Source organism: Chiloscyllium plagiosum, unplaced genomic scaffold, assembly GCF_037043375.1.
Source record: "Chiloscyllium plagiosum isolate Xiang-an unplaced genomic scaffold, Cpla_swu_hap1 HiC_scaffold_30, whole genome shotgun sequence".
NCBI classification, from domain to species: Eukaryota; Metazoa; Chordata; class Chondrichthyes; order Orectolobiformes; family Hemiscylliidae; genus Chiloscyllium; species Chiloscyllium plagiosum.
In genome coordinates, this window is record NW_028270168.1 from 6,976,553 (window position 1) to 6,990,721 (window position 14,169).

Consider the following 14,169-nt stretch of genomic DNA (forward strand, 5'->3'; position numbering starts at 1 on the left):
CGGGTTAGCTGTTAACAATGGTGATAACTAGACAATATGTTGAAGGTGTTAGCCTCCTGTGTTCTCTGTCTATGACCTGATGTTTAGATTGATTCTAATCTAAAAAGTGAGATAACAGAGGTTACATAAATTCATGCAGTTTTGAGCTCAGAGTTCTACATGAATGTATGCAGTTTTTGAGCAAAGTGCAATGTAATTCTGCAAGTACAAATTCACCACACAAAATATATGTGTGCATGTGGATCTTTGTCTGTCTCTGTGTGTGTGTGTGTGTGTGTCTGTCTGTCTGGGGTGGGGGTTGAGAATGTGAGAAAATGTTTGTGTGTGTGTGTGAAGTGAGTGCAGAATGTCTTAAGTCTGTGAGGGGGTGCATGTGTGAGTGTGGGAGTGTGTGTGTCTATAAGGGTGTGTGTGGGTGTCTGTGTGCGCGTCTGTGTGGACCTGTGTCCATGTGTATGTGAGAGTGTGTGTGTGTAGGAATATCTGTGTGTGTGTGTAGTGCAATGGTGATCACCTGTAATGTGACATGAACCCAAGGTTGAGGCCCTCCTTATGGGTACCGAACTTAGCTATCAGCCTCTGCTCGGCCACTTTCCTCTGCTGCGCAAACAGACACCCACACACACCCTTCTAGACACACACACTCCCACATGCACCCCCTCACAGACTTAAGACACTCTTCACTCACCACACACACACTTTCTCACACTCACAACCCCCACCCCAGTCAGACACACGCACACAGACAAAGACCCAGATGCACACATATATTTTGTGTGGTGAATTTGTGCTTGCAGAGTTACATTGCACTTTGCTCAAAAACTGCATACATTCATGTAGAACTCTGAGCTCAAAAACTGCACGAATTTATGTAAAACTCTGTTATCTCTCTTTTTAGATTAGAATCAATCTAAACATCAGGTCATAGACAGAGAACACAGGGGGCTAACACCTTCAACATATTGTCTAGCTATCACCATTGTTAACAGCTAACCCGAGAATGCAACTTTAAAAAAAAGGGTTTTGTGATTTACACATGAAAGAAGTGAAACTATCACTGTATTCTAACAGATGAAAGGCTTAACAGACAATCAATTTTTCACTGTATAATTTCAGTTACATTACACTGCAAATTTTTGCTATAAATTCTGTGTTACGATTGAGCCCTCCACTACCACCTGATGAAGGAGCGTCGCTCCGAAAGCTAGTGTGCTTCCAATTAAACCTGTTGGACTGTAACCTGGTGTTGTGTGATTTTTAACTTTGTACTCCCCAGTCCAACACCGGCATCTCCAAATCAAGATTTATAGCAACAGGGTTGCAGTGTCATGGAATGTAATATTAAACAAATTTAGATTAAGTCTTTCATCTTTTAGAATGATCATGTTAGTTTCGGTTCTTTTGTATGTAAATCCCAGAACTCTTTTAAAGTTACATTCTCAAGATATCTTTAACAATAGGTGCCATCTCAGCTCAGATAATGGATTGAAGGTGTTAGGTTAAAGTCTGTCTGTGTCCCAGTGTACAGAATCTCTCATGGATTTATGCAGTTTTTGAGATTGGTGAAGGCACAACTGCCAATGGTGCGATGATGAAAACCAGGGATTGAAAGAGGGCAGAGTTGGCAGAGAGCAAAGATCATGGCACTGGATGGGACACAGAGGTAGGAACAGTCATGGAAGTATCAAATGTACAGAGTGAGAATTTCCACATTGTGATGTTGACAGAATGGGACATAATACATGTGAGGGAGCACAAGGGAGACCAGCGAATGAGATTTGATGAGTTTAGGTGCAGCAGCAGATTTTAACAGTTAGAAGTTTGAAAGCAGGAGGCTGGGAGCTTATTGGAAGAAAAATGCGCTGCAGATCAAATGTGTTTTCATGTATTTCTGCAAAAGGATCTCTGTAAGTAAAAGGACAGGGCTCGCGGAATGATGCAACAGTAGAATCGAGCAAAGACCATGATCAAAAAGCAACACTGACACGGCTTTTAAAATAGTGACTCTTCTACATCACATAATGACTAACATGTCACCAGGCATAATAGAGCTTTGTTGAAATGTATTCCTGGTGGTGGACGTTATTCCAAGGTCAATATTTATTGTCGATTCCTAATTATTCTTGAAGTGGAGAACTGCTGCAGTGTGCGTGGTGTTGGTGCAACCACTGTACTGTCCCAGACTACTGACCCAGCAAGTGAAGGCATAGAAATAACAGAGCGGTTCAGGAGTCTCAGTGCAGTACATTCTGAAGGTTAGTTGTTATTTGTAAGGCTGGTGATGCAGTTATGATTGGACATCAAGGCTAACAATTAAACATGAATTGCAGAAAGGCTCTTTCAGGGTTAGCGTCTCCAGCTCAGGCTTAGGCTGGTCCTCAGTTCAAGTCCCTCCTGCTCCAAAGGTGTGTAATAACATGTCTGAGCAGGCTGACTGAAAAAATAACTGAATTGCAGATGGAATAGATTGCAGTGTCATTGGTGGGAAGAGTGAAGATCAAAGATGCTGAATGAATGAGATACCATTCAAATGGGTTAGTTTGTGAGTTTCATGTGTTGGTGGAGCTGCACTCCGAGGGAGTTGTAACAAGTTGGTGGTGGAGAATTAAGTGATGTTAATGGCCCTGAGCATCAAGTGAAGTTGATTAAGACTCTTTCTACTTAGAGTTGACCACTGCCTAGCACTTGTCCAGCAGAAGTTTTATGAATGGCGTTTACCCGAACTGTCAATTTTCCTGCTCCTTGGATGCTGCCTGATCTGCTGTGTGCTTTTCCAGCACCACTCTATAATCTAAATACTGACTGGTCAGGTTCCTAAACATCATTGGGAAATATTTGATTTGGATCAGAAGTATGCAATAGTAATGACATGCTTGAATGTTCCACAGTACATCTCTATAACTCTATAAGTGAGCTATATTGACTGTTCATGCTGTAATAAGACTACCTCATGGGGTCCAAGCAGGATTTTTTATAACTCAAACTGTGTGTACACATATACAGTCTCTAGGAAATAAGAAATGTGTAAGAAACCTTCTTTACTTGAACAGGTAGAATGTGACATTCACCAACACAGTATTGAAGATAAACAGGAGAGATACAGTTAAGGAGAACAATAGAAAAACATGAGGGGGAATGTTCAGATACAGAAACATTGGAGGAGGTTTGACATCACAGGGTCTGGTTATATCTTGTTTCTGTGCTCCATGTTGCCTGTAATTCAGCATGTTATTTTGAAGGGTTGATTACTTATGGTGTAACCAGTCAATGCCTGCTATTAAAAATTTGTGCTACGGATAGGTACAGATCAGGTTATAAAAGTCTGTCCCAGACCACTGACTATTTCAGTCGTGAGTGTGGTGCTGGAAAAGCACAGCAGGTCAGGCAGCATCTCAGGAGCAGGAGAGTCGAAGTTTCAGGCATAAGCCCTTCATTGGGCTTGTTCCTGATAAAGAACTTATGTCTGAAAGGTTGATTCTCCTGCTCCTCAGATGCTGTCTGACCTGCTGTGCTTTTCCAGCACCGCACTCAGGACTTTCATCTCCAGCAGTCCTCACTTTCTCCCAGTGACTGTCAGAGAAGATCAAAGTTTAAGTACAGATACCTTAATATGATCTGCACACTGGACACATTAATAACCCAGTGATTTGGAAACTGAAATGGGGAAAAGCTGCACTAATAAAAAAAAAATGCTTTCTTCAATCTGTAGAGCAGTAAAATGACGAGTAGGTGCCACAACACTGACTTGCAAACACAACTATTAAAAGAATATTGATTGAAAAATGCTGCTAGAGATGATAAATTCAGAGATCTCAAAACTGTATAATACTTCCATCCATCTTTATTTCAAGATTATATAAATCGAGAGTTTACTTCCATGATGAATTATAAAAGCAGGCACAGTTTTATTTCAAGTTTGATATAGCTTGGGGATATGATAACATACCCACTTGCATTCTACAAAAGTCACTTTCCAGCAATGGCTCTTCCCACTTGACTATAATTTAATTAACCAGAGTGAGGGGAGGTGCATACAGAGTCCTAGTGCATGTTATTAAATGGATGTCTTGCATTGATAAGTTCAGACTATTGTGTTAACATGCTGGGGAAGGGGTCTAACCATGGACAGAATATATTTTTGTTTTACCGAAATGAGAATAAATCAAACTGATTCAGTTTGGGCTTCTTGGATAACATCCGCTTGGGTTATTAGTAAGCATCAACGAGGCAAATTAATTTGCTGGCAATTCCACTCTTGTTTCAGACTGAACCTAGTCTTTAGTCACCATCATTACTCCAGCATCAATCTGCAGGAGAGGTGATGGACTTGGTGGTGTTATTGCTGAACTATCAATCCAGAGCCATGGGCACTGCTGTGAGGACCTGGGCTCAAATTCCACCCTATCCGTTGGCAGAATTTGGATTCAATTTTTAAAAATCTGAAATTAATGATGACAGTTGGAAAAACCCATTTGGTTCACAAATGCCCTTGAGGGTAGGAAACTGCCATCCTTAACAGGTCTGGTCTCCATGTGACTCCAGACGGTCATATGGTTGACACATAATTGGGCATTTAGGGACGGGCAGCAATGCCCTCATCTCATGAATAAATAAAAAAATCTAAAGTTACCAAAGAAATACAATTCAAAGCCAAGTTTGCTGTGTCTCCCAGTAAGAGAATGGCAGATTGAAAATTATGCCACGGTCATGGATTATCCCCATATCCCTAAAATATATCAACCTTAGCCCTGAAGAAATTCAAAAATAACCACAGAGGTCTAGTGATTCTCAGAGAATTCCAACAATTGACAACTTTTTGGGAGAAGAATTTTCACCGGACCTAGCCCTAGATTGTTGCCTCGTTATCCTGAGGTTGTCCCGTCTAATTTCCAGCTCCTCATCCTGGGCAAACTACCTTCCAGCATCAACCCCATCGAGCCATATTTTGCTGAGTGACATAAAACAAAAAGAGCAGAAAATGCAACGTTTTCTAAACTGACTTAAAGTCCGTGGGAATGAGTGGGGAAACAGAGTCTCAAAACAACTCTCAAGGAAAAGAGGCACATTTAATCACACTCTTGAAGTGACCTTGCTGGTTCAGCCCTTTGATGTTTTTTCATCCTGTTCCAGCCTTGAAGCCAGAGCAAGAACTCAAGCAGAAACCAGGTGATGATGCGATCATTCTCACTTCCGCATGTGAATGCCAATGTGTACGATGAATAAAGCATGCAGTTTTCACACCATCGAGATGTGGAAACATGGGAGTGAACTCCAACCTCCTTTTTGGACTGGTCAAATCTTTGAGGCAGCTCTTTCAACACAGGTTCTGCTCTCGGTATTTATCAAATTTAATTGGTGGAACAAGGCTGAAGTTAATATGCTGCTGCTACTTCTTTTAAGAAGTCTGCTCCCAATCTCCAAAATCAGCTGTAGATCACTTGATTGCAATGAATGGAAACATGAAACAGTACAATCCCAATTACAACTTGACTGTTGTTTCTTTATGGTAATAATGTGACTGCATTTTCTAAACAAAGTCAAGTAATTCCACCCTCGTGTAAAAATAAGAAGTTACATTTCTCAACAACATGAAATAAACTTTTACAGAACCAGTTTCACGCCAAGTGTAACAGTGCATAAGCTAAACAGGAAAATGCATCCTTCCCATCCTACACCTGCAACATATGGAGGTACAAAAGAAAACAAACATTAGGAGAAGCTTGAATCAGACACAGGATGCTTCTGAGTAAAAAGGAACTAGCACATTGCTCAAACCACATTCTGCAGAGGTAGTGTCAAAACAAAAGTATAGTTTGTCATAAACATAAGAATGTTGGGAGATGGGAACTTTTCAAAATGAACAATTGTTGCATTGTGGTGTCCCAAATGTATGCCACATGATCCTTGCTAATTCCATTACAATATGTTACTTTGATTTTATGTCACTGAATTCCAGATTCAAGAACTTAACTCTAAAATCTATGAAGGCTGTCAGGAGACATGAACACAAAATAATTCATTTTATGTAATAAATGGATAGGATTTTCACAGACGCCACACAGTAACACAAAATGAAACAAACAGTGTCTCTCAGGCAGTGTGCTGTGTGGACAAGACCAACAGACCAGGTATGTAATACTGTTAAATCATGTGGATGTCGTAGTTCAAACACCAATGATTCAGAGCTGTAGAATGAAGCGACACCTGGATAAAGGCAGAGAGGGAAGAAACAATTAAGATTTGGCAGAGCGTGTGGAGCCAAGTGTCAATATCTTAGAATAAAAGATCAGTCATTTGGGCCGAAGATGAAGAGCAACTTCTCTGGCATTCTCTATTCCAGACGTCTGTGGATGTCAATGATATTCGAGATGGAGACTGATATATATCTGGATTCGAAGGAATCAAGGGAATGGGGACAGGAAAGAAAAGGAAAGGAAAGTTGACACAAAAGTTCATCCATGACCTTACTAACAACAGAACAGTCTTGAGGCCTGTGGGACTTGTGCTGGTTCTTAACCCTTTGTTCTTGTTTAAAAATTAAATAGCAATTTTCTCCACTTTTTTTTTCCCTGGAGCTCCTTGCTGGGGTAGAATTTTTACAGTTGCCATTCTCCAGCATTTCAACCAAGTTTTCATGCTTCATGAGACCGTATTAGTTGATTATTTCTCCATCGAGTCACTACTTGCCTACATGCAATGTCCACTCTCTTGGTGGTTGAGGTGGTTGGGGGGTGTGGGAAATGCCACTTGATTAAGATGAAAAATCCTGGCATATTTATCACTTCTCAAGCCACACGGTAGGAGTCCATTACAGCACGCACAGCTGCCTTGACTAAGTGCAGCACTGACGAGACCTAACTTTCTGAGATCTGCTTTATCCTTACAGCTCAATACCGTTACCAGCTAAGCCACCTGGGGAGCAGATCTGATAGTTGCTAAGGTGCAGTAGTCTTCGATTTGTAGCAGTGGCTGAAGATTTGATTCAAGTATCATCAGTGGCAAAAAGAATGGTTGGAATACAAAGTTCCACTGTCCAACTTGGACACTGACCAACTTAGTGACACACCTCTGGAAAAGAAAAACAGGGAGAAGCTACTACACTCAATCCCAATCATCCAAACAGGGTTTTGCATGGATGTAACAGATCCCACGGTACTGTTGGAAGCAGAGCTGGGAATTTTCACCTCGGCCCCAGTTAGTATTTATCCCCCGGCTAACACTGCTTCAACAAACCACTGATACTATCCTTGTGCAGTTTGTGGGAGCTGGTACAAATTGGCTGCTGTGTTTCCATCACCACTACACTTCGAAAGCACTTCCCAGGCTGTAACAAACGCTGCGGGAAGAGCAGGGGGCAACAGAGGTAATTTTTCAAAGTTCTTTAATGTAATTATAAAGCAATGAGTGCTTTTACTATACACCATATTTGTAAATAATGACTTTAGGATAGAAGTTTAAGATCACTTTCTTTATATCATGTATGTTCTTTCGAAAAGCAGCACCATCTAAAAAGTTGGAATCTGCAGAGACAGGTGATGTTAAAAGGGATAGGAGATGCCAGGACCCAAGCTTGGCCACATCACTTACCAATTATGATTCCTGTGTTAGAATGGCTGACAGCTTCAAATCAACAATTTCAGAATCGGGTGAACTGCTCCCACTTTGATCACTGTAGGTATCTCTGAAGAAAGCAAAGTTATGGGACATTCATTAACTTGGAGCTTTTTTGTTTTCCTTTTACACAGATACACCAATCATCCAACCCAAACCCCAACCCCAATCCCGAGCACAGGTTTAGTTAGGGCTTAACAGCAGGACACCCGAACGTTGGCTGTCTTTGCCCACAGCAGCTGCAGCACATTAACTGCTAACATTGCCAAGATTTGGAGATGCCGGTGTTGGACTGGGGTGTACAAAGATAAAAATCACACAACACAAGGTTATAGTCCAACAGGTTTAATTGGAAGCACACTAGCTTTCAGAGCGACGCTCCTTCATCAGGTGATAGTGGAGGAATCAATCCTAACACACAGAATTTATAGCAAAAGTTTACAGTGTGATGTAACTGAAATTATACATTGAAAAATACCTGATAGTTTGTTGAGTCTTTCATCTGTTCGAATACCATGATAGTTTCACTTCTTTCATGTGTAAATCACAAAACCTTTTTTTTAAAAAAGTTGCATTCTCGGGTTAGTTGTTAACAATGGTGATAGCTAGGCAATATGTTGAAGGTGTTAGCCCCTGTGTTCTCTGTCTATGCCATGATGTTTAGATTGATTCTAATCTGAAAAGTGAGATAACAGAGTTTTACAGGAATTCATGCAGTTTTTGAGCAAAGTACAATGTAACCCTGCAAGTACAAATTCACTCCACAAAATATATGTGTGCATATGGGTCTGTGTGTGTGTGTGTGTCTGTCTGGGTTGGGGGTTGTGAGTGTGGTGAGAGAGAGTGTTTATGTGTGTGCGTTGTGAGTGTAGAGTGTCTTAAGTCTGTGAGGGGGTGCATGGGGGAGTGTGGGAGTATGTGTGCGTGTCTGGGGTGGGGGGTTATGAGTGTCTCTGAGAGAGAGTGTATGTGTGTATGCGTGAGTGTAGAGTGGTCTAAGTCTCTGAGAGGATGCCTGTGTGAGTGTGGGTGTCTGTAAGGGTCTGTGTGCATGTCTGTGTGAGTGTGTGTGTGTGGAGGAGTATCTATGTGTGCGTATAGTGCAATGGTGGTCACCTGTAGTGTGACATGAACCCAAGGTCCCGGTTGAGGCCCTCTCTATGGGTACCGAACTTAGCTATCAGCCTCTGCTCGGCCATTTTTCGCTGCTGCCTGTCCCGAAGTCCGCCCTGGGAGGATGGTCACCCGCAGGTCCGAGGTTGAATGTCCTGGACCATTGAAGTGTTCCCCAACTGGGAGGGAACCCTCCTGTCTGCTGATTGTCGTGCGGTGCCCATTCATCCATTGCCATAGCCTTTGCTCAGTTTCCCCAATGTACCATGCCTCAGGGCATTCTTGCCTGCAAAGTATAAGATAGACAACGTTGGCTGAGTCACATGAGTACCTGCCATGTACACGGTGGGAGGTGTCCTCACGTGTAATGGTGGTATCCATGTCCACACTCTGACACGTCTTGCAGCGCCTACCGTGACAGGGTTGTATGGAATTGTCCAGAGAGCCGGGCAGTTTGCTACGAACAATGATCTGTTTGAGGTTTGGCGGTTGTTTAAAGGCAAGTAGTGGAGGTGTGGGGAAGGTCTTGGCGAGGTGCTCATCTTCATTGATAATGTGTTGCAGGTCACGAAGAACATGGCGTAGTTTTTCAGCTCCTGGGAAATACTGAACAACGAAGGGTACCCTGTCAGTTGCAGCAAGTGTCTGTCTCCTGAGGAGGTCATTACGGTTCCTTGCTGTGGCACATCGGAACTGGTGGTCGATGAGTTCAGCATTGCACCCTATTCTTGTGAGGGCATTCCTGAGTAGTTCCAGATGTCCGTCACGTTCCTCCTCATCTGAGCAGATCAGGTGTACGCGTAGGGCTTGTCCATAATATGTTTTGGGTGGAAGCTGGAGAAGTGTAGCATTGTGAGGTTGTCTGTGGGTTTGCGGTAGAGTGTGGTGCTGAGGTGTCCATCCTTGATGGAGATGCATGTGTCCAAGAATGAGAGAGATAGTAGAGAGTAGTCCATGGTGAGTTTGATGGTGGGATGAAACTCATTGATATCACTGTATAATTTTATCAGTCACTCCTCGCCATGGGTCCAGAAGAAGAAAATGTCGTCAATGTACCTGGTGTATAATGTTGGTTGGAGATCCTGCATAGAGAAGAAGCCTTGTTCGAACCTGTGCATAAAAGTGTTGGCATATTGGGGTGCAAATTTGGTCCCCATAACTGTTCTTTGTGTCTAGATTAAGAACTGGTTGTCAAAGGTGAAGACGTTGTGATCAAGGATAAATCAGATGAGTTGTAGGATGGTGGTCGGAGATTGGCAGTTGTTGGTGTTGAGTACTGAAGCTGTTGCCGTGATGCCATCTTTGTGGGGGATGTTGGTGTAGAGTGCTGAAATATCCATGGTGACGAGGAATGTTCCTGGTTCGACTGGTCCGTGGGTGCTGGGTTTCTGTAAGAAATCCGTAGTGTCGCAGCAAGGAACCGTAATGACCTCCTCAGGAGACAGACATGTGCTGCAACTGACAGGGTACCCTTCGTTGTTCACTATTTCCCAGGAGCTGAAAAACTACGCCATGTTCTTCGTGACCTGCAACACATCATCAATGAGGATGAGCACCTCACCAAGACCTTCCCCACACCTCCACTACTTGCTTTTAAACAACCGCCAAACCTCAAACAGGCCGTTGTTCGTAGCAAGCTGCCCAGCTCTCTGGACAACTCCATACAACCCTGTCACGGTAGGCGCTGCAAGACGTGTCAGAATGTGGACATAGATACCACTATTACGTGTGGGGACACCTCCCACCATGGACATGGCAGGTACTCACATGACTTAGCCAACGTTGTTTATCTTATACGTTGCAGGCAAGGACGCCCTGAGGCATGGTACATTGGGAAACTGAGCAAAGGCTACGACAACGGATGAATGGGCACCGCACAACAATCAACAGACAGGAGGGTTCCCTCCCAGTTGGGGAACACTTCAGTGGTCCAGGACATTCAGCCTCGGACCTTCGGGTGACCATCCTCCAAGGCGGACTTCGGGACAGGCAGCAGCGAAAAGTGGCCGAGCAGAGGCTGATAGCTAAGTTCGGTACCCATAGAGAGGGCCTCAACCGGGACCTTGGGTTCATGTCACACTACAGGTGACCACCATTGCACTACACACACACACACTCCTAACAAATACAGGCACACCTACACACACATACACACGGACACACATATACACAGACACGCACACAGACCCTTACAGACACACACACTCACACAGGCATCCTCTCAGAGACTTAGACCACTTTACACTCATCCACTCTCTCTCACAGACACTCACAACCCCCCATCTCAGACACACACACACACACTCCCACACGCACCCCCTCACAGACTTAAGACACTCTACACTCACACATACACTCTCTCTCACACTCGCAACCCCCAACCCCATTCAGCCACACACACACACACAAAGACCCATATGCACACATATATTTTGTGGGGTGAATTTGTACTTGCAGAGTTACATTGTACTTTGCTCAAAAACTGCATGAATTCATGTAAAACTGTTTTCTCACTTTTCAGATTAGAATAAATCTAAACATCATGGCATAGACAGAACACAGGGGGCCAACACCTTCAACATATTGTCTAGCTATCACCATTGTTAACAGCTAGCCTGAGAATGCAACGTTTTTAAAAAAAAGGTTTTGTGATTTACATATGAAAGAAATGAAACTATCATGGTATTCGAACAGATGAAAGACTCAACAGACAATCAAGGTATTTTTCAATGTATAATTTCAGTTACATCACACTGTAAATATTTACTGTAAATATATACTCACCAGAATGAAGGACCCGATACCCAGCATGAGCAAAATTAATGTAGTGTACAAAATCCCATGCAAGGACTGCACAAAACACTATATAGGACAAACAGGAAGACAGCTAACGATCCACATCCATGAACATCAACTAGCCACGAAACGCCACGACCAGCTATCCTTAGTAGCCACACACGCAGATGACAAGCAACATGAATTCGACTGGGACAACACTACCATTATAGGGCAAGCCAAACAAAGAACAGCCAGGGAATTCCTAGAAGCATAGCACTCATCCACAAACTCCATCAACAAACACATCGACCTGGACCCAATATACCGGCCACTACAGCGGACAGCTGAAACTGACAACCGGAAGCGGCAGGGACAGGCCACTATAAATGCCGGAGGAAACACCACAGAAGCGCTTTACAGGAGGCTCCCAAGCACTGAGGATGTCACCTAGACAGGGGACGAAACGTTTGCAACAAAAATTTCCAGCTCGGCGAACATAACCACAACATATTTACTATAAATCCTGTGTCTTAGTGGAGGACTCAATCCTATCACCTGATGAAGGAGTGATACTCCGATACTTGGAGTGTGCTTCCAACCTGGTGTTGTGTGATTTTTACAATGGCCAAGATCATTGTAAAACGGCAGCCCGCACAAAGTGGGGCCTGCCTCATCTGAATGGCTTCTCAAACCTCTCCCAGTGAGTCACTGTGATCCACCTAAAACAGGGCTCCCCAAAGGGATGGTCAGGAGCCTAAGTGTTTCTGTGAGCTGCAGACTCTGAAACAACAAAGGACCATGGTGGAGCAGTGAGTGTGTTGGAACAGCAATATTATAGTCTAACGGACAGACCCTTCTCTCTCGGTTCTCACTGAGGGCTCACAATAATTCTCAGCGTGGGAATGCAGTGGAAAACATTTGGGTAGATGAATCTAAAACATATCTTCAGCCTGCATGTCCATAAGACCGTAAGGTATAGGAACAGAATTAGGTCATTTAGTTCATCAAATCTGCTCTGCCACTCGATCATGCCTAATAGGTTTCTCAATCCCCTTCACCTGCCTTCTCCCCGTAACCCTTGATCCCTTTACTAATCAAGAACCTATCCATCCATCTCTGTCTTAATTACACTCAATGATTTGGTCTCCATAGCCCAGAATTCCACAGAGTCGCCACCATGTGGCTGAAGAAATTCCTCTTCATCTCAGTTCTAAAGGGTTGTCCCTTCACTCTATGCCCTCAGGTCCTAATCTCTCAGATTAGTGAAAACATCTTCTCCATATCCACTCTATTCAGGCCTCTCAATGTTCTGCAAGTTTCAATCGGTGTCTGGATTAGTGTGGTGCTGGAAAAGCACAGCAGGTCAGGCTGCATCCAAGGAGCAGAAAATCGACATTTTGGGCAAAAGCCCTTCATCAGGAATTGAGGCAGGGAGCCTCCAGGATGGAGATATAAATGGGGGGGGGGAGGGGGGGGGAAAGTAGCATAGAGTACAATAGATGAATGAGGGTGGGGATGGAGGGGATAGGTCAGAGAGGAGGGTGGAGTGGATAGGTGGAAAGGAAGATAGGCAGGTAGGACAGGTCATGAGGATGGTGCTGAGCTGCAAGGTTGGAACTGGGGTGAGGTGGGGGGAGGGGAAGTGAAGAAACTGGTGAACTCCACATTGATGCCCTGGGGTTGAAGTGTTTCGAAGCGGAAGATGAGGCGTTCTTCCTCCAGGCGTCTGGTGGTGAGGGAGCGGCGGTGAAGGAGGCCCAGGACCTCCATGTCCTCGGCAGAGTGGGAGGGGGAGTTGAAATATTGGGCCACAGGGCGGTGGGGTTGATTGGTGCGGGTGTCCTGGAGATGTTCCCTAAAGCGCTCTGCGAGGAGGCGTTCAGTCTCCTCAATGTAGAGGAGACCACATCGGGAGCAACGGATACAATAAATGATATTGGTGGATGTGCAGGTAAAACTTTGATGGATGTGGAAGGCTCCTTTGGGGTCTTGAATGGAGGTGAGGGGGGAGGTGTGGGCACAGGTTTTTCAATTCCTGCGGTGGCAGGGGCGGGTGCCAGGACAGGAGGGTGGGTTGTTGGGGAGGCGTGGACCTGACCAGGTAGTCACGGAGGGAAGGGTCTTTGTGGAAGGCGGAAAGAGGTTGGGGAGGGAAATATATCCCTGGTGGTGGGGTCCGTTTGGAGGTGGCGGAAATGTCAGCAGATGATGCAGTTTATGCGAAAGTTGGTAGGGTGGAAGGTGAGCACCAGGGGCGTTCTGCCCTTGTTGCGGTTGGAGGGGTGGGGTTTGAGGTCGGAGGTGTGGGATGTGGACGAGATGCGTAGGAGGGAAGGGAAATTGTGGTCTCTAAAGAATGAAGCCATCTGGTGTGTTCTGTGGTGGAACCGGTCCTCCTGGGAGCAGATACGGCGGAGGCAGAGGAATTGGGAATACAGGATGGCATTTTTGCAGGAGATAGGGTGGGAAGAGGTGTAATCCAGGTAGCTGTGGGAGTCAGTGGTTTGTAAAAAATGTCAGTGTCAAGTCTGTCATCATTAATGGAGATGGAGGGGTCCAGGAAGGGGAGGGAGGTGTCAGAGATGGTCCAGGTGAATTTAAGGTTGGGGTGGCCATTTAAGGTGATGAGGTTCTGTATGGTCTGGGAGGTAATGGTTTGGTGATGGG

General features: G+C 44.4%; 1 protein-coding gene across 3 annotated transcripts in view; it reads right to left on the minus strand.

The window, feature by feature from the left end:
* Nucleotides 1-3,823: 3,823 nt before the first annotated feature.
* LOC122563484 (CTP synthase 1) overlaps nucleotides 3,824-14,169 on the minus strand; it is a 63,690-nt gene continuing 53,344 nt past the window's right edge. For 2 of the 3 annotated variants that reach the window (XM_043717263.2, XM_043717261.2), the window contains exons 18-19: nucleotides 7,588-7,681; nucleotides 3,824-6,204 (exon numbers count right to left, since the gene is read on the minus strand). In XM_043717263.2, coding sequence (XP_043573198.1) covers nucleotides 7,591-7,681 — 91 coding nt within the window. In that variant the 3' untranslated portion in view covers nucleotides 3,824-6,204; nucleotides 7,588-7,590. The other variant, XM_043717262.2, reaches the window with a different exon arrangement.